The sequence below is a fragment of the Equus quagga genome, chromosome 9 (assembly GCF_021613505.1).
Source record: "Equus quagga isolate Etosha38 chromosome 9, UCLA_HA_Equagga_1.0, whole genome shotgun sequence".
In the NCBI taxonomy this organism is placed as follows: domain Eukaryota; kingdom Metazoa; phylum Chordata; class Mammalia; order Perissodactyla; family Equidae; genus Equus; species Equus quagga.
Genome location: NC_060275.1, coordinates 29873107 through 29893053, shown reverse-complemented (window position 1 = coordinate 29893053; position 19947 = coordinate 29873107). Strand labels below are relative to the sequence as shown.

The window sequence follows — 19947 nt, the reverse complement described above, 5'->3', positions numbered from 1 at the left end:
TTGTTTTGTTTTGTTTTTGTCTTTTTTTTTCTCACAGTGGCAGGAGAATTGCTTCTGGATAAAGGAAAAACTTAATTTTTGTTTTCCCCCAATCCAACTGCAGGTGCAATACCCTCTCTGACAGAAATAATAGAGTTGGGCACACACCTGTAGGCTATGCAAACTTATTGTTTTCGTGATCCATCCATCATCGACAAACCAGACCGGCACAAAAATATGTGAATGTCTAAAGCTATGGCTATAAATTGCTTATTCTTTCCATGAAAAGTACAGGGATACTTTGTTGTGTACATTGACATTTTTTTTCCTGAAAAACTTTAATAGAAAAACAGCACTCATGCATCTAAGTCCCTCGAATGATGTTCAGAAGGAGTTAAAGGGACAGTCTACAACTTTGAGGGTATTCAAACCCTCTGAAGTGCCTACAAATCTGGGCACTCTTTGAGAAAAGAAAATTAAGATTCAAAACTTTCACAACAGACTGGAACACTGGACTAAAACCAATAAAATTAAACTTTGCAGATTTAAATAGAAGGCTTGTACTTAAGCTCAAAAACCGACTCGACACAGCAATGGCCAGGTTTGGTGGCAGTTTATGTGAAAACGTTTAAGGGAGTTAATTGAGCTTCCATTTAATGTGAGCCAACAGTGTGATGGTGCTCAAAAAAAAAGAAATACAGAGTTTTTCTTTTTTTTTTTAAGTTGCCCTTACTAATAGAAGGATAGTGCCTTGACCACGGAAATTAATCAACTCAGTTTTTCTGCACTAGTCAATCACTTCATACTTGGAAAATCAGTTCAATTCTGGACACCAAAATTTAAGATGAGATTTGGCAGGTGATAAAAATCTCCAGGAGGAGGGTGATCAAAATGGAATATAGTCTAGAATTCATCTTTCATGAAACACAGATGAAGGAATTGAGGATGTCTTTCCTAGAACTGAGAAGACTTGGAGGTGTATGACTATTTTTACAGAATCATATTTATCCAGAAGTAAGGGTCTTGCTAAGAAATTAGGAGATTTGTCTGGAGACCCACAACTGAGGGCTGAAAACTTGAGACTCGAACCCCATTCTTCTCATGTCCTAGTCAATATGTTTTCTATCAGATTGTAAACAACAAGCCTCAGTATTTAAGTAAACAAATGCAATTAAGACCAGGAAGAAAACAAAACATGGATACTTAACCATTTGATGTAATTCTTGAAGTTCTACTATGGTCAACAAGGGTTGATTTCATTGGAGCCTAAATATTAAAAATGTAAAAATTTTCATAAGATCATGGTTGTTACATTATTCTTTGTCCTTGCCTGTTTTTCTTTTCTTTTTCCAAAATTTAAGAGAGGGGAAAAAAATCTTTCACAATCAAGTGTGAACATGCATCTACAATAGTTGGAGGATTATATAAGGGATGGTATTTATGGTTAAGGATACAGCTATGCCATGTTTGAGAGGAAAGAAAAAAGAAGTATAAAGAGCCCTTTGAGAGGGTGCGACCACCCCCGCCTTTTGACCACCTGGCATGCTGTGAGACTCAACAGATGTAGCGTCAAACTTTTTGGCATTAACTACATTTCCATCCAGCCTCTCACGTTGTCTAGTCAGTCTGCTGGGGCTTGAGCCACATGCAACATACAAAAGCCAAAGTTGACTGAAACAGAGTAGAGCTAAATGGCCCTCATATTCCTCAGTTTACCAGTGCCAGCACTCCGAATACACCACTTGCCCAAAGTCTAGGAAGCCACTCTGACCCTACAAGCATCATCCCCAGAAAAACTCCCAGATTTAAAAGACTCTTCTGTGGATCTATCCTGGGCAATTTCTACTAATGAATTTGCACAGTGCACCTTATAGACAGCTGCCATCGCTTCTGTTGCTAGTTCTCTGATCTCTGAGCTTTCTCTCTTCACCCAGCTTTCTCAGGCCTGCCAAAGTCCTGGATACCTCCGTTAGAGGCTCCCTTAGCAACCTAGCACTGTTCTTACTCTGCTCAGTCTCCCACTGGAGACAAGTTACTGTTGCCTTTATCTGTTGAAAGCCACAAAGGGGTTTTCCAAAACTCAGCTCATGCTCTGACTGGCATTATTTCCCCATGGTCAGACAAGTGAAGAGGCCTGAAAAACCTAGGGACCGGGCCTCAGGACTACCTAACCAGATAAAGAAGGTCAGCATCAAATCCCATTCTGGAAGCTCTCCATAGACAGAACACTCTTCTGACTACCATGAAATCGCATGCAATTCAATTAAACGTGTTTAGGGGGTAAAAAGATGAATGATATCCAGGTTTCAGTCTCTAGAAGCTTACAATCTGAAACAACCCAGCAGGAAATACTAATCAAGCATCTACTATTAAAAGATACTGTGCTCTTTGTTACGAGGAGTGCAAAGACGAACCATCCATCTTCCAGAAGCTTTACTACTTCCTAGCCGTGCACTCACAGAAGGTTGAGATCTTCTAAGATTAAATATTAAGAAAACAAACTCTTCAGGAGTTTAGAAAAAGAAAGGAAAACTTTAAAACAGTGCTCTCTAAATCTGTTGATCATGCAGTAATATCAGTAACATATTTTTGAACCATAACCCCAAGGAAATGCATGTTCAGAATATATGCACTCATCTTTTAAAATATAAATTCAAAAAGTTGAGATAAATCTGAAATAAATAATATTGTTAAAATAATTTTAAATTTCATTTAATTTTTCTTTATTAATGAAACAAAAATATATTTACTGTCTTCAATATTTTATACTATTTTTAATGTTTTTGGGAGAGCCAAGTGATTGAGTTTTCATTCTTCTTTTTGAAAATCTTGAGTTTTTTTAACACTTACGATAAAGCAATTTGAAGGTCTGATTCTGAATTCAGTTTGTTTCAATACCTGTTAGCAGATGTTATAGGTTAAAAGGATATTTCACATAAACAGAGATCCAAAAGGAGAAAGCACATAATTTTGCATAAATCATAATATTATTTTTTTTCAATCCATCCATCAATTAAGCAAAGGCTTTTGTTGAAATTTGGCTAACCAACTTCCTTATTAACAATCAGATGGTCTTGCAAAGCAAAAGGCAATGCATTTTGTAGTGAGTCCAAATCTCTGAAACTCTTCATTTGGAAGTTAACTCTGTTTACAAGATTTTTTAATTTGCAGACTTAAGGGATTTTATAGGTTATAATATATCATTTTGAGCAACAAAATTGCTAATGGAAACATTTTCCATCCATCTTCAAAAATGCTCTATCCCTAGTAGGAGATTCTTTCTAAAAGCAACTACTTTCTTTCCCATTTTCCCTAAAGGGACATTAAGTTTTTGTTCGTTTTTTTAACAACTACTAGGTAACATTACTGACAGCACACAAAAGTTGAGAACATCTAGAACCCTTGTCTTTTTGTACAAGAAAATGGCCAAATTCGTGTTTGAAAATGGCACCTCTTTCATACACTTGCTGCAAGACAACCAATAAAACTCTGTGGCATGTGGCATATTTCATGGATGTTTCTGATTTCATTATAAAGTATTTTGAATTTTTTTTCTTTTTAAAGATCTTAATTTTCTACAATGAGCCATGCAGGCTGACCTGCTGTAGTGTTGCGTGTAGGACAGGGGGCCAGCCCCGTGGCATGGCGGTTACATTCGCACGCTCTGCTTCAGTGGCCTAGGGTTTGCAGTTTAGATCCTGGACACAGACCTAGCACAGCTGATCAAGCCACACCGTGGCAGCATCCCACACAAAATAGACGAACATTCCCACAGGTGTTAGCTCAGCGACAATCTTCCTCAAGGAAAAGAGGAAGACCGTGAACAGATGTTAGCTCAGGGCCAATCTTCCTCACAAAAAAGAAGAGTGTAAGCCAGGACAACTCCCTCAAAGTAACAAACTGATGAGATGTCCTGTCAACCCCTTGAAAGTGTGGCCTCTCCTTCTTTCTCCAGGAACTTCATACCCAACTGTGACAGGTGACACATCATCTCATTTACAGCCCAAGTAAGGGCACCACTGTCATTCCATATATTAAGCATTAAAATCTTTAACTAAGTAATTTTTAGATAAAATATAAATACGATAAATAAAAAATATTAATATGTTTTTCTTGCAGCTCAGTAGATAGTCTTGCTTCCTCCTTGGGGAATGTGCTCCCCACTTGGGAAGATGCTGATTTAAAATGGAATCAGATTTGGGAAGGTGGAGAGGAGGAGAGTAGTGTGGGCAGGGTTGCAGAGGCAGGAGAGTGCAAGGCAAGTTCCTAAATCCCTAACACCAATAATACCTCCCAAAAGATCTCGGGGTGACAACTAGGGCACTTACTGTGTGGTGTCTTTGCCAATTCCAAGCTCACACATGTGAACACACATGCGCGCACACCCCGCTGCTTCACCTCTCCGTCAGCCAGAATGTCCACCTCACCTCGTACCTCCACTTGTCCCAGGGAAAATGTGAACTAGGAGCAAAACGAAGACTAGGGTCCCCTAAGGCATTGCAGCTGAGAGAGAATGCTCTTTCACAATAAACCCCTAAGAGGAAGCTCTTGTTTAATACTCAAGCAGTTACGGTGCTTCAAACAAGCTAGTCGCATTTTCAAAGAAACCTCAAACTGTATTAAGATGACTTAAGGATCAGAATGGAAGCACCTTTATATCGTGACACATCCCCCACATCTGCTAACTCTTAATTCTAAATTACGGCTTTCAAATTGTAAAGCAGCACTGTAGCAATTGTGCTGATGACCAGAAGCAACTCTGATGTGCCCTGCCTTGCAGAGGCCTCACTGGCAGGGGCAAGTTGCCATCTTTTTCAAAAGAGCTTTTAAGGCCAGGACTATTGAAGGTTAATTTAAATTCTAAGGATGAAAGAAGAAAGTTTGCCTGCCAAGGCAGGTTGCTTCATACTTCCTATTAAAAAATTAAAAGTAGTGTTAGAAAAACAAGAGATCATTACTGAGTTAAGTACAGAGTACCAAAAGAAAATGCATGATTTACATGGGACAATGTCAAACAACTGAATCCCTTTGAGCCTCTATTTGCTGACCATGTACTACATACCAGACCATGTACTGCTGTGTGAATGAACCTATGCCGGGGACCCTGGGGGTACAGAGAAAAGACATGGCCTTTGCCTTCGAAGAATCTTCTAACATGCATCAGCATACAAAGCAATTCACACTGCAGCTCTATGCGTTGATTGAGGCAGATAGTGTTCCAGCCCTGTCCACCCTGGAAGGCAACTCAACTCCAGGCAGTTCAGCAACCCCCAAAATTTCATTTCCTTACCTTCTCATAGGGCTATTCAAAGAGCAAGAAAAATTCTAATGAGTCTAGAGATAAATTTGCCTCCATCTCCAACCCACCCAAAACTTTCTTGTAAAAGTAGGATATGTTTTGCACATGGGCAAAGTACAGTCTCCAAGCCATTAACAACTATTTCTTGGGAACCTTCTATGTAACTAGATTTGTTAGTCCTTACTTGCTCACAGTGCCTATACTACAGCTATAAAGTCAGTGTGCAAAAGCAATGCTAAGTCTAGTCTTCGATTATCAGAAGAGACATGGCAAAATCAACAGAATGCTGATGAGCCAATCCTCTGATAATGGGAGCGAAGAGAGGGAAAATCTAGATCTGGACCCAAACCAAGTCAACTATTTGCATGGCAATTTTAAATACAGAGAAAGGTCTAGAAGATGATTTGCATTGCAGAGTTACAAAGAAATGAATTCGCATTTTGAATTGGCCACTCATAATTATTCTTTAAAACTAACAAAGAACAGGCAAGATATAGGACAGTTATAAGAAGGAGAGCAAACATGGAATCAATCTTGCTGCAAGAGCCCAGAAATTACTGTCTAATAATGAAACAATTTGAAGAGCAAAAAATCTGTAAACATTTAGAGGGACAGTGAAATCATAGGCAATAAGGAGAAAGATTTGTGAATATCAAACCCTGCCAAGTCCAAAGCTGTCTTCTCCTCCACACTAGGGTTTCAAAATTCGTAGATTAAATAAATGCAGAAAGCCACCTCACATTTGGGAAGGCGACTGATAATGTGTATAGGAAAGAATTACAGCAATCTTTAGATCTAGAAGGGAACTCTGAGAGCATGTAGTCTAACCGTCCAATGTAATAGAGGAAGAGAGAGTCAGAGAGGCTAAGAGTTTCATTCTAGTTCAAATCAGTTTCCAGCTGCCCCCCTGCCCAGAGTCCTTCCTACTATCCTGCACTCTGCTACTGTTCACACACAGGAATAATGAACCTGAACTGGAAGTTTGGATAGTACATATCAGGAGAAAATAAAATTCAGATGTTCAGTGAGATTATAATGTAAAAAAGAAAGAGGGATATTAAGTCTTAACACCTGATGCCATCAATGGAGACTGGGCCATGACATATGTTTAATCAGTTGGTCACAGCAGAAAACCCAGAGAACTCATTCATTCTCCCATTCCATTAAGCCAGGAGGGTAGCTACCACCAGGAGTTTTCTAGGAAGATGACAAATGCTCTTCACTAAGGACATTTTTAATCCTTCGAAAATTATTTAGCTGAAATAGAACCCAAGAGGGTAAAAACCAGAGCACTCTCCAGTCCTAAGATTCTAGGAAAGATGTTTTATTGCCACTTACCAATTGTATTTTTTTAACCATGCATTATGGAAATGTCAAGTATTTACCAAAGTAGGCAGAATAGCATGATAAACTTCTGTGTACCCCTCCCTAAGCTTCAACAATATCTACTCATGGTCAATCTTGTTTAATCAATACTTCCACTTACCTCCTCCCTTCCTTATTATTTGGAAACAAATCCCAGCTGATATCATACGATTACTTCTATAAATATTTTAATATGTATTTCTAAAAGATAGATACTAAAAAAAAACATTATCACACTTACAAAAATTAACAGTAATTGCATAATATCATGAAATGCCCAGACAATATTCAAATTTCCATGAATTCATGAAATATGATCTCTTTTGACAGTTTGTTTAAATGGACATCCAAGTATGGTCCTTTTATCTCTGCAGTTTCTTTTAATTGACTGACCCACTCCCCTTCTCTCTCTCCTTGCAACTTATTTGTTGAAGGCACCAGGTTGCTTGCTGGGAGCTTCCCACGATCTGTATTTTACTGAATGAATCTCTGTGTGTCCTCTGCATTTCGTAGTGGGTAGGTCTAGAGCTGAACTGCCACATGTGGCTATTTTAATTTAATTTAATTTAAAATTCAGTTTCTCAGTCACACTAGCCACATTTCAAGTGCTCAGTAGCCACATGTGGCTAATGGCTACTGTGTGGGACAGCACAGATAGAGAACATTTCCACCACTGCAAAAAATTCTACGAGACGTCACTACTCAACGGTCTCATGAGGTAGCCTTGGAGAGAAGAGATATTGGAATCTCATCCATCCAGTCTTTGGCGTACAGTTGATCTCCTGCAATGTAGGCAATTTAAACCTTCACACCTAGAGACTGAAAATGAAATAAAAATTCAAGGCATCTGTGTGTTTTAAAATTTATGTAAATGGTATGCTTACAAATACTTTTGTCATTTGCTTTTTTTATACATTGTTTTTAGCTTTAACCATGTTGATATATTTATGTATACTTATTCCTTTTAACAGATGTGTAATATTCCATTCTTTGAATGTGTCACAGTTGATTCACTATCCTTTTAATTAACATTTAGATTGTTTTCAATCTCCGGTAACATACACTGAGCTTCAAGGAATATTGTTGTACATCCTTGGCGACCTGTTACAAATGAGTAAAGGAGGCAACCTGGCCATGGTATCATTGGGGCACTGAGCACACCCATCTTCAACTCTAATAGCTATTTCCTAATCACTCTCCAAAATGATTATACCAATTCACACTCACACCAACAGTGTGCAAGTGTTCACTTCCTCACAGCATTACCAACACTGGGTCGCTTCAGACTTTTAATTTTTACCAACGTGGCTTCACATACTTGCAGTGAAAACATAAATACAAGCATGGAGATGAGAGGGGCGCACTAACTTGGCTGAATCTATGTTTTCTTTCTTTGAAAAAATAAAGTACATGTGGCAAAAAGTTAACATTGATTAAATGTGAATGGTGGGTGGGAAGAAGTTGGTTATGATATTTTTAGTACTGTTTGGTAAGACTACACTACTCAGAATTAATTTCTATTTCATAATCATTTTCCAATGCAAGGGCTTCATAAAAAATATGCAGCATATAACAAATTACTCAATATGGGATTATGTACTAGGTTCCTTTTTTGTGTTTGTTTTTTGGCATTTCTCGCTAAAAGGAAAACACGAAGAGGGACAATCCATTGGTTGTATTTGCCCCAAATGACCTCCAGCTCTTGGATTTTTCAAGTCAAGCTTTACTCAGTCAATATTGGTAACTAATTGCCCAAAATTATTTCCTTTGTAACTGCATGCTGACTTATATATCACATAGCATTTTCTTCCTCTATGGATGATATGAACTAAAGAGAGGGTAAGCTCAAATGGAACTTGTGTTTGGAATGATGCCAAAAGCTCTGTGGAGCATTTCTGACTAGTTTTCATTTCCTTATGAACTGTGTGGACAAGGTAAATTGCTTGGCTCTGACATGGAGGCCTGCTAACTCTTAGTGTCACTGTATTTGCAATGGTTGCTTTAAAAATCCAGACTAGAAATCTTTTCCAGAAGAGTGTGACAAGAAGGCAGCAATCATTAGTGTGATTCGTCAGTCCAGAAACAACTTTTAAATCCCTTCCATATATAAGGCACCACGCTATGCCCTGTGAAAGAACATAGAGATGGATGAAAGTTGATCCCTGCATCGAGAACTTAACAAACAGGCCAGCTTTTCCTTTTACAACCCAAACTACAAAAATTTTTGTAGCTCATTCTGGCTTTATTCTATTTTGATCTTTAAAACTTATTTTAAATATTGTTCAACAGTTATTTATTACTCAGTAAGTCTTATATGACCTTTGGCCAAAAGCAGTAACATTTTGACCTGTCCTGTGGAACTCAGAGATTCCCACTCCATGAAGGCAGTGAAGTAAACAACTTCAAATGAAACCCTCCTGGAAATCTGTGGTGGGCACAGCATGAGAGAGAAGTGGGGATGAGCGGGGGAAGAACACAGTGGGCATGCCCAAAAATAAGTGAGAGTGGTATCCATGTTTTGAGCATTTCTTCCTCATTTCCCTTAAGATATTTATTCTGCTTCTCCACTGGTAGTTGAAAAAATATGGGGATGATACAACAAACCAAGATGCTATAATGAAACAGATTTCCTTTTAGGCCTGCAACATAGAGTCAGCATTATCTATGTGGGCTTCTTCAGGGTTGAGCATTTAGGGTAAATCACAGCAGCAAAGAACTAAGTAAGGACACGCTTCTTAAGTTTGTAAACGGCCAGAGGGAGGGGTCAGTGTGAAGATGGGGCAGCAGAGTATGTGCGAGTGCCAGGTGCGTGTCATGGATGTACATGTGCGCCTGCTGGTGAACAACATAAGGAGAAAGAACCATCTATAGGAGAAAAAGCCTGCTATGTCTTGAAGCTATTCACACTTTACGGTGTCTTAACTTCACAATGAAGCAGTTCTGAACGCCATTTAGTGGTGGCAGTACAGGGCTTCCTGAGACTAGAAGTTTGGCTCATAAAATAGAGGCGTATCTGGCCACCAGGACATGAAAAGAGCTCTTTGCAAACAATAGCCCGGTAGCGGAAGTGTAAGTGATTCAGAAACACCTAGCTGATATTTCCCTTGAGGCTCCGGGAGGATGAACTGGTTAAGAAGGACCTAGTCAATTGGACATCATCCGGCAACTTGACAAGTCAGAACATTGAGGGAAAAAAATTAGAGAGATGATATCATTCCAAATAGAGTGTTCCAGAAAAGAATACTCCCTTCTGTCGGTGGAGGAGGGTCAGGAATAAAACAGATTCACTTAGGTATTCCAGTTCAGGTCAAGACATCTCTTTTTCCAGGGTGGAGAGTACACAGGAATGATCCAGATTGCTTGATATTGAGGACTGTTTGTCATTTTATTCATTCAGCATCTTCTACAAAAAGAAAAAGTAAAACCTAATGCTAAATTGAATTAGGTCAAATGTCAAAGGGATGAATAAAAAATAAAGGCTATAATAGAGTCATATCCATAGCATTAACTCTCCGGAGCCAAATATAATGCCAGTTGTCACCGAAAAGTCTAGGTTTAAGGCAGTTTGCATCCTGTGATCAATTTCTTCTCTTTGCCCTCCTGCAGCCAGCTGCGCCCTGAAGAAGCGATTCAAGCGGCGTGAGATCGAAGCCATCCAGTGCGAGGTGCGGAAGATGTGCAACTACACCAAGATTCTGTCCACCAAGAAGAACCTGGACCACGTGAACAAGATCCTGAAGGCCAAGCGGCTGCAGAGACAATCAAAGACAGGCAACAACTTCGTCAAGAAGAGGAGAGGGCGTCCCCGAAAGCAGCCTTCCCAGTTCGATGAGGACTCCAGAGACCAAATGCCGGTGCTGGAAAAATGCATCGACCTTCCCAGCAAAAGGGGTCAGAAGCCGAGCCTGAGCCCGCTTGTCTTGGAGCCCGCCGCCAGCCAAGACACCATCATGGCCACCATCGAAGCGGTCATCCACATGGCCCGGGAGGCGCCGCCCCTGCCTCCGCCACCGCCCCCTCCGCTCCCGCCCCCACCGCCGCCGCCGCCACCCCCGCCCCCTCCTCTGCCCAAGACCCCACGAGGAGGCGGAAAGAGGAAACACAAACCTCAGCCTCCTGCTCAGCCCCCGCAGCAGCCTCCCCCGCAGCAGCCCCTTCCCCAGGAAGAGGAGGTGAAGGCCAAAAGGCAGAGGAAGTCCCGAGGGAGTGAGAGCGATGTCCTTCCCTAGGGTGGGTCCGGGCGCCTGAACCTGGGGCTGGGGGAACTGACACATTGGAAGTGCAGTGAGCCGGGGTGGGGGCAGAATCCCCCGCTGCAGGGACACTGATGCCCTTCTCTCCAGAAGCTGGGCAGGCAGAATCGGGCCAGATGATGGGGTTGAGCCATCAGTAGCTCTCGGGAAAGCAAAGCAGGGGGACGCCTTCAAAAGAAGTTTGTCTGTGCTTCCCAGCAGTTCCCAACCAAGCGGCACTTCAGTATGGCTAGATCCTTTAAGGGCAAGCAGAAGACCCATCAAGGAGGAGAAAAGCCTGGGGTGCTCTCTGACAGCCACCTGATCTCCCGCATCCAAGGTGTGCCCTTGATTCCACTGCGTTTGCTGGCCAGGAAAAATGGAAAGGGAAACACCCTCAATTAGGAAACATTCCAAGGGGAGAAAAGCTGCAAATTTCTCAACGGGCTTTGTTGTAATCCGCTTCCATTTCATTGGTTTATATTTCTTTTGGTTTTTCAAGCTTGGCTAGGCTTTTGGGCACCAACATCATCTTCAGGTGACCTGAATCTTTCCGTTAACGATACAGTTTCTCAGATGGACTCATGTCATCAGAAGGTGGAATTTTAGTGATAGGCAACCTTAGACATCCAACTTATTCGTATGCCTCCTCCATCACACATACGCTGATACTTAGCATCCTCTGTTCCTACTTTTCTTTTGTCCATTGTACTTCCATGTACCTTTTCATTAACTTACTTGCTGCCTTCTTTTCCTTGGTACACACCTAAATAATGTAAACCTTATCTGTGTTGTAACGTTCACCTTGGCATGCTGTCCCAAGGAACTTGGCTTTGAATCCCAATCATTGTGAAACAGATACTCAGTATTGATAGAGCCTTTTTAATAAGTGATTTAGAGCAGCCGAGGATATGTTGACCCAGGTGTCAACCAGGTTATTTTTATACTTACAACGTATCAGCAGAGAATAGACAGAATAAAATGATTTTAATAACCCACAGCAAATGGAATAACTGACAAATCACCGAAAACTGAAACCCAGACCCACCAGAAAGACAAGTGTCTAGCAATGCCTTGGTATGTGATTTTTTTTTTCATACAGATAACTGTCATAGGTCGTTGAAAAAAAGAAAAAAAAACAATAGAAGTCCATTATCTCTTGATAATTATTTCTTAAAAGCAAATGGGAGTAAGTGTTCTTATCTGAAAAAAAAAATGAAAATGTTTAAAGGGTATCACCACTCCAATTGTATCAAGCCACCTTGGACAAAGTATCCAAACTGTGGTTGCCTTAATAAACTAAAACATTTTTGTACATAATGTAATTATAAATCTATCAGTCTGCATGGATGCAAACTGTGTGTGACAAATCGTCTTTTAAATGGTCAATTTCAACTGTACATTTTTCATCCAATTTGTACTCTAGCCATTGGTTTAGCGTGGACAGATATTCCATTCTCTATTATCCATTTCCACAGCCCAAGCAAACCATGTTAAGAAGACTCAGAATGAATACGAAGTTATTCCATTGCCGTAGATGTTTTCTGAAAGTCAGATGTGGAAATTCCAAATAAACATTTTCAATTTCCTCCCTCCCTCCTCCCCTTACCTTTCCCAAGACGTCAAACACCTGGCATGGTAGATTATAAAAAGAGAGACACTGAGAGACAGAATTAAATTTTCTAATGGGGATTAGAATATCTAGTTTACTTCCAAATTAAGTTTCTTTACAGGAAGCTGGGACCAGCTGGAAATTGTATTATATCACTTCAGAACACAGCATTGTATCCTTAGAGAGAGATGGATTTTTGGTGGGAACATAAGAGAATAGGGATGGGATGTCTATGGGAGTGAATTTTAAAATCCCAAGTTGATATGCTTGCAAACATCACTGCTCTGTCATGGCACTACCAGTTGGTTGAAAATACCCACAGAGCACTGTCACCATGGACTTCACACCATTTGCTGTCAACTAGGTCAGTCACATTTAATCCTAGCAATATGTAAGTTTAAAGGAATGCATTCTCCTATACTTTAAAGCTTATATCATAGATACTCAGTTTGTGACCTAGGTTGACCTTTGGCATTTCACACAAGTTGAACAGCAAAATCAAACCAGCCACTTTCAATTTGTCATTCCCAAACCATATCTGAGTGGTTCCAAAGTCACCCAAGAGGAAGGTTTAAATTAGCCCTACTCACCCCCTGAGTGCGACCATTTTCATTCCGATTAAGCCATAAAAAGGGTTCTCGCCTGTTGGACTTTGAAAATCATTTCCTTCTTTCTTTTGCCCTTCTTTCTTCCAGTGTTGTCCTGTTTCCCCAACCGAGTCTGTGAGCAGACTAAATCTTCCTGCAGAGGAGAATGAGCTGGTACTCTCTAACCTTCTTAAAGAAGGACCCAAAGCTTAATTGGCATTAACCTCTAGTAGGTGAGAAATTTCAAATAACTTTAGGATAGATTAGAATTTCTAAACAGGAGAGATACAGCAGAGTTGTAACTTATACATAATTTCAGTTCTACAGTTGTCGTATGAGTTAAATGCAAAACCTCTACGTGTGTGACCCTGAGAATAGATTGGAAAACTGCAGAGGACCAAAACTGAGACATGCTAAACAGCTGTTTGAAGATGAAAGGCAGTCCAGTCATCTGCACAGCTTCCTCTCTCCCCTACCAGCTCTTCTCTCAGTACCATATTACTTTTTTTTGGTTTTGCTTTCCATTAACCTAACTCATCTCATTGGTACGACTGTTTTCTTATTTTCTAAGTGCCCCGTTTCTCTTAGCCTCTCCTTTTCCATCCAGGCTCAACATTGGGCCAGTCTAGCTTCACATCTGGTTGGTTGCAGAACGAGAATGAGAATTTAGCTCTCCTGACCTGGATTGTGGAGGTCTTTAGCCAGCTAACACTGCCTTCTGTGGCTGCATTTTTATTTAAAGAGGAAGTCATCTGGGATGGCCAAGACTCCATAAACAGCTCCACGAAATATTTCATAATGAGAGAAACCTTTTTTCTTTCTTTCTTTCTTTTCTGGAATACTTGCCTTCAACAAGCAGGCATGAACCCCTTTGTAATATAGGGAGTCGGATTAGGGGTGAACAAAGGATGAAATCGAGATATAAAAGCCTGTTCAAGGGTGAGGATAGATCTCTGATCCACCTTCCCAAGTGGCTGCAGGGCCACTTGCTTTTCAACCCTTTATCTCAAATAAGAGGAACAGAAGTTTGACTTCCTCTAATGGCCTGACTCTGGCTACAACCCAAGGAAGACAGGTCAGTGGAAAGGAGAGCATGTCAGGGGCTGGTTTGTGACTTGGCAGGACCAGGACTCAACAGCCACTGACAGCCCAGAGTAGGTGACTAAGGGCTGACAGAGGATTAGCATGTTAACTTGGCTGCTCTCCGGAGCAGGAGGCCATGTTCCATGTTTGATGGCAGTGAGAATTTGTGTTCAGCGTGTTGCTGGGTCTATAAATATGATAAGCAAGTGGTGACAGAATTATAGTATAAGGTGATGTACTACATGCAGATCATAAAGGATTTGGTTTTAGGACTTAAGTAGAAAATCCCCCTCCTACAGCTTATTACCCAACAATATTCAGATAATGAGCTTTTGGAGAATATTTTTTCCCTACCACTAGGAAGATTTACCTGGGAACTGTCTAAAGTCTATACATATATTTCCAAAGCCTTTAAATGCCAACTGTAGCATGGAGAGAGGGGGTGGCAGAAGCCGAAATGCCTCAAAAGCCATTTAAGTGTTACATTACAGGATTTTCAGTCCTTCTCATTATGTAAAAGTAGATAAATATAGACATTATTCTCAACACTACCCTATAGTATCACAATGGTCCAAATGCCAGAGCTTACACATAATGTCATCACAGTGCCTAGAAACGCAAACTGTAATATACCGTAGCATTTTCTTGGTGTTTTTTAAAGTTTCTTTCCACAATACAAGGCTCCCCCTGCCTCTTGTTTCTTGGAGAGTTCACCCCACCGATGAGTCTTCCTTCCTTGTTGGACTCAGTCACTTGGGGAACAGTCTTTGAAGCACATATCAACCAAGGAAGAAACTTCCTGGATATCTATTGCCCATTTGCCCAGGTATAATAAACACTAAAGGGGGGGAAAATTGAAAAAAGCTGCCGCTGATCAACACAGAAGGGCAGTTCCAACCTCGGTTGGTGTCTTTCTTTTTCTTCCTTTTTTAAAAAATCTATTTCTTAAATAATAATAAATGCACATGATGTGTTAAATATGTATATATATATTTCAAAAGAAAAAAATGGGGCACAAGATTGTCTTACAAGTCGTGCTGGCTAATTTTTAGTTTGTATTCATAAGTGGTTTTTAAAAGCCTTTTTTAAAGTGTAATTTGCATGTTCTACTTTGATTGTATGTAAACATATTTTAGAACAAAAATGTATTTGTATTTTATTGAATATAGAAGCAAGAAAAATTGTACATTGTTTGAAATGTTCTTTTTGTAACAGTTTTTATTCATAAAGCATTTTTGTACATTTAAAATGAACATGGACTTGCTGTTATTTGAGGCGTAGATACATCTGGCATGCTTTACTGTCATGCTCCTCCATGGTCTTAGATGTTGGGTTTTAAACATTTTTTCTAAAAGAAAGCTCAGTCTTTTTCGCTACCAGATCAGGTTAGCACAGTATAGAGCACTTAACTATTAAAAAAAAAAAAGTTAATCCTATTCATATGTTATTCATTGTGTGAAATTAAAGACATTCAATTCAGTCTAACGTGAGTTGTGAATTCTTTTGTTTTATTTTCCATCTGGTTCACATCACTAAGGAGTTTTAATAGCATTTGGAGGTCTCTGCTCACACCAACTGGATATAGAATCATTGAGAAAATTCTAACCAAACTTTGCCCTTTTGTATGAATCTGGGAAGTACATTGTGGGCAAGATTTGAGTCTGATTTACTGGGTTACTCTTCAGAATATATTATACCTGGACATAAAGCCAGCACTGATTCAAAGAACAGTTAGACCTCTGCTGAAAGCAATCGAAGTGTGTTGTAAGATGTTGAAGACCTATCCTGTCCTAAATTTTTAGAAGATCATTGTGGATGGGATTAAGCTTTCTTACTAAATACCCCATGATGTCAGATATCTGAAGGATGGATCTCTGGCTGGAGTTACAGTTTGAAGTGATAGGAAAGGTTATTTTAATCAACCACAGACAGTTACTGATCACCTCCCCAGAGCCTACCAGTCTGAGCAAGACCCTAAGGTCAATAGCCGGGAATCTGCAGTCCTTGCTCTGAAGGAACTTCCAGGCCTGCATTTGAAAAATGAACTGGCAGTTCTAAGTAGAATGTGACAAGTGGTAAAAGACTGATGGAGGGCTCAGAAGAAGGGTGGAGCTCCCAGGCTGGCACTGTCTTCTCTTCCCACTCTTTCTGTCCTAATTTTTAGTTTATATTCCTAAGTAGGTCTTCAAAGTATAATTTGCACTTTTTACTTTGAGAATATGTAAAAATACATACTTTTATGTATTCTTTGCTTCCCTTCTTTATCTTCTCTTCTGATGGACCTCTTCCAAAAGCCAAGGAGGTATATAGGAAATGTTAGGAGCAGCTCCACATGCCTAGCCATCAATCTGACCCTCCGTGATATTTATTATGACTTTTGGTATTTGCACTACTCACAGTGGAATAACGAGAGTCTGGTGGGATGAATGGAAGTCTTCAGGAGAAGATTATTCAGGCAGCTTCAGGATGGTTGGAACACTTGTGCTTTAGGTAGCCTCCTGAGATTCAGAGAGTTCAGTCAGCAGCCTCTAACAAAGTAGAATTTGCCTTCTTTTCCCTATTCTCTGCCAACTATCTTACATTGAACCAGGCAAATTTAAAGCACTCCATAGTCCTCTTTCTAATGCAGATTCATCAGACCATTGATAATTCTGAAATCAGTAATGACTTCCAAGAGTGCCCCTAATCTCTTCCCACCAGCTTCTCATGTAGGGGCAAAGCTGTTGCCTTGGAATGGACTGGCTCAAACTTTGGGGTTTTTAATGAGGCCACAGAGTAGCAATGTACTGGCAAAGATTCTTGAGAAAGTCAGATGTGTTCACATGTGTGGCTGGTAGCAATCTCAGGCTGCAAATAGATGGGTGGAAGGGACGTATCTTTTTAAATTTCTCTGTAGCTCAATGTTATTAATTTTTAAGACTCCATTCCACCAGGATAGCAGAATCTTAGTTCCAGACCTAGGGAAGCCTTTTCTAGCCTGGAGGGGAAGGGAGAAGGGGTCATTTAGAAAGCCTTGCTCCAACTTCCTTCCAAATTGTTTCTTTCTGCCTCAGTCTTTTCTATCTCCCTAGTTTCTAAGCATTTGAAATTGAAAAGCCAGAAAAAAGTCTTTTTAATTTTTTCACCTTCTGCTTTCTGCTGTCAGATACATGCCCTGGGGAACTGAGCACAAACCAGCCTAGCTTCCTGTATTGCAGGGAGGAGACTGGCAGAAGAGTGGGGATATTGGAAATCAGTAACTACAAAAGGTTGAACCTGTTGCACCTGTGATAGGGCATGAAGACAATGGGATGAGAAAAGCCAAAGAATTTGCCCAAGGTCATAAAAGGCTTTTTACAGGTCAGATGAGTTGATGAATGGCTGTGAAATGGACTGAGCCGAGGCCAACAGTGGTGTGCATTTCTGTTGTTTGTTGTTACTAACATTTCCACTTTTACAGGAAATGCCACTATACAGGTTTTTAAATGTTATTAAGTCATGGCAATACACTTCCCAGAAGCATCATGAGGGCTTTTGTTTCTAGCATCAGTTGAAGGAAAAACTGGTTCCAAAGTATTATTCACATTCACAGATGCTAAAATTGGGAAGTAACAAATGAGAAGTATTAAAACCTCGAAAGAGTTAGAAACCACACATATTCTCTCATTATTAAGCCTGATATTTTAAAACTTTAGCCAGCCCTGGTGGTCTAGTGGTTAAGATCCTTGCTCTCACGGCCGCAGCTGGGTTCATTTCCTGGTCAGCGAACCTCACCACCCATCTGTCGGTTGTCATACTGTAACGGCTGCCTGCTGCTGTGATGCTGAAAGCTAAGCCACTGGTATTTCAAGTACCAGGAGGACACCCATGGTAAACAGGTCTCGGTGGAGGTTCCAAACTAAAAAGACTAGGAAGAAGGACGTGGCCACCCACTTCCAAAAAGATTGGCCATGAAAACCACAGCAGAACATTATCCGATATAGCCCCAGAAGGTGAGAGGATGACTCAAGACGACTGGGCAGGGCTCAGCTGTACACAGGGTCACTAGGAGTCGGAATCAACTCAATGGCACTAACAACAAACTGTAAAATTTAATTCCCCTCTTTTTAGTGGAAAGAGCCCTGGAATAAAAGTCAAAAGATCTGGGATGTATTTCTGCTTGGTCACTAAAGAATTCTATGCCCAGGAGAAAAAATGTCTTTGAGTCTCACTTGCCTAATCTATAAAATGGGAGGTTAAACTCTTAATGATATCTTCAATGCCTTCCAAGTCTAAAAGTCTCCAATCTGTCATTTTCAGATCCTTCAAACAGGCCCTACTGTTAGTTTCCAACTTCATCCCCCACCGTTGTCTAAAGCCAGTGATGTTTTGGCGTAGTCTGTTCTATCCTAATATGATTAATAGGTGTGAAGGTATGGAAGAAGTGAATGGAAAAAAACAGAATCATGAGGACATACAGTCAAGTCTTTCCTTCTTTCCTTCCTTTCTCCCTCCCTTATTTGCACATTACCAAGTACCAAAAATGTAAAGATGAACAAGAAAGACAAGTCCTCGTTGAGCTGTATTTAAACAAATCTAGATGGTGAACTTCCTCCCATTCTCTGCCTATTCGAATTCTACCCATCTTTTAGGGTTCAATTCAAACCCCACCTCCTCCAGGAAGCGTCATGACCATAACCCACAAACGTGTCTCACTCATTTGGTAACTGTCTCCAATAAAAACCATGTGACAGCGTATAATCCTCAGCCACGGCTGCCATGTAAGGTTGCACAGGTTGTTCCCTGCACAAAGGGACCTGGCTAAAAAAGAAAGTGGGGGGGCTGGCCCCGTGGCCGAGTGGTTAAGTTCGCGCGCTCCGCTGCAGGCGGCCCAGTGTTTCGTTGGTTCGAATCCTGGGCGCGGACATGGCACTGCTCATCAAACCACGCTGAGGCAGCATCCCACATGACACAACTAGAAGGACCCACAACAAAGAATATACAACTATGTACCAGGGGGCTTTGGAGAGAAAAAATAAAAAAAATAAAATCTTTAAAAAAAAAAAAATAAAAATAAAAAAGAAAGTGGGAGCAGAAATCCAACCTGCACTCCCTTGAGCTGTGTACCCTTGGTGTGGCATCTGCCCCAAGTAGGCATCTTTTTCTTATTGTCACAAAAATAATTTTGTAAGAACGAAGCTTAAAAATTGTTTTCAAAGTCTACTGTGTATCTCTGGAAGGTAGAGGCAATCTTTCTCTTCTTCGTTCTTGGGCCATCCATGCTGCTCTTGCCCCTAAGACCACCAGGCCAGTGTCTCAAGGCTTCCTCCATTTTAGTCAGCAGTACTGTATACCCCAGAAGATGCCTGAATCCACTCTCAAGCTGAACAGCTGAAGGAAAACAATGAAAGCAGGTATGATGGTTAATTTTATGTGTTAGCTTGACTGGCCACAGGGTACCCAGATTAAACATTATTTGGAGTGTGTCTGCAAGGGTGTTTCCATATGAGATTAGCATTTGAATATGTGGACTCAGTAAAGTAGGAGATTGCCTTCCCCAATGTGGGTGGGCATCATCTAATGGGTTGAGGTCCTGAACAAAACAAGAGAGGGAGGAAGGAGGAAATTCCTCCTTTTTCCTGCCTCACTGTTTGAGCTGGGACTCCTCCTCTCATCATCTCCTACCCTTGGACTAAGATTTACACCATCAGCTCCCCTGGTTCTCAGGCCTTCTGATGTGGGCTGAATTACACCACTGGCTTTCCTGGGACTCCAGCTTGCAGGCAGCAGATCCAGGTGGTGGGACTTCTCAGCCTCCATTATCACGTGAGC

At 40.7% G+C, this 19947-nt stretch overlaps 1 protein-coding gene across 4 annotated transcripts in view; it reads left to right on the top strand.

Annotated features, from left to right (window-relative positions):
* The window catches only part of SETBP1 (SET binding protein 1), a 360697-nt gene extending 345055 nt beyond the window's left edge, over positions 1 to 15642 (top strand). For all 4 annotated transcript variants that reach the window (XM_046671519.1, XM_046671516.1, XM_046671517.1 and 1 more), the window contains one exon: positions 10250 to 15642. In XM_046671519.1, the coding sequence (XP_046527475.1) occupies positions 10250 to 10872 (623 nt within the window). In that variant the 3' untranslated portion in view covers positions 10873 to 15642. The remainder of the gene's footprint in view (positions 1 to 10249) is intronic.
* The last annotated feature ends 4305 nt before the right edge of the window (positions 15643 to 19947 follow it).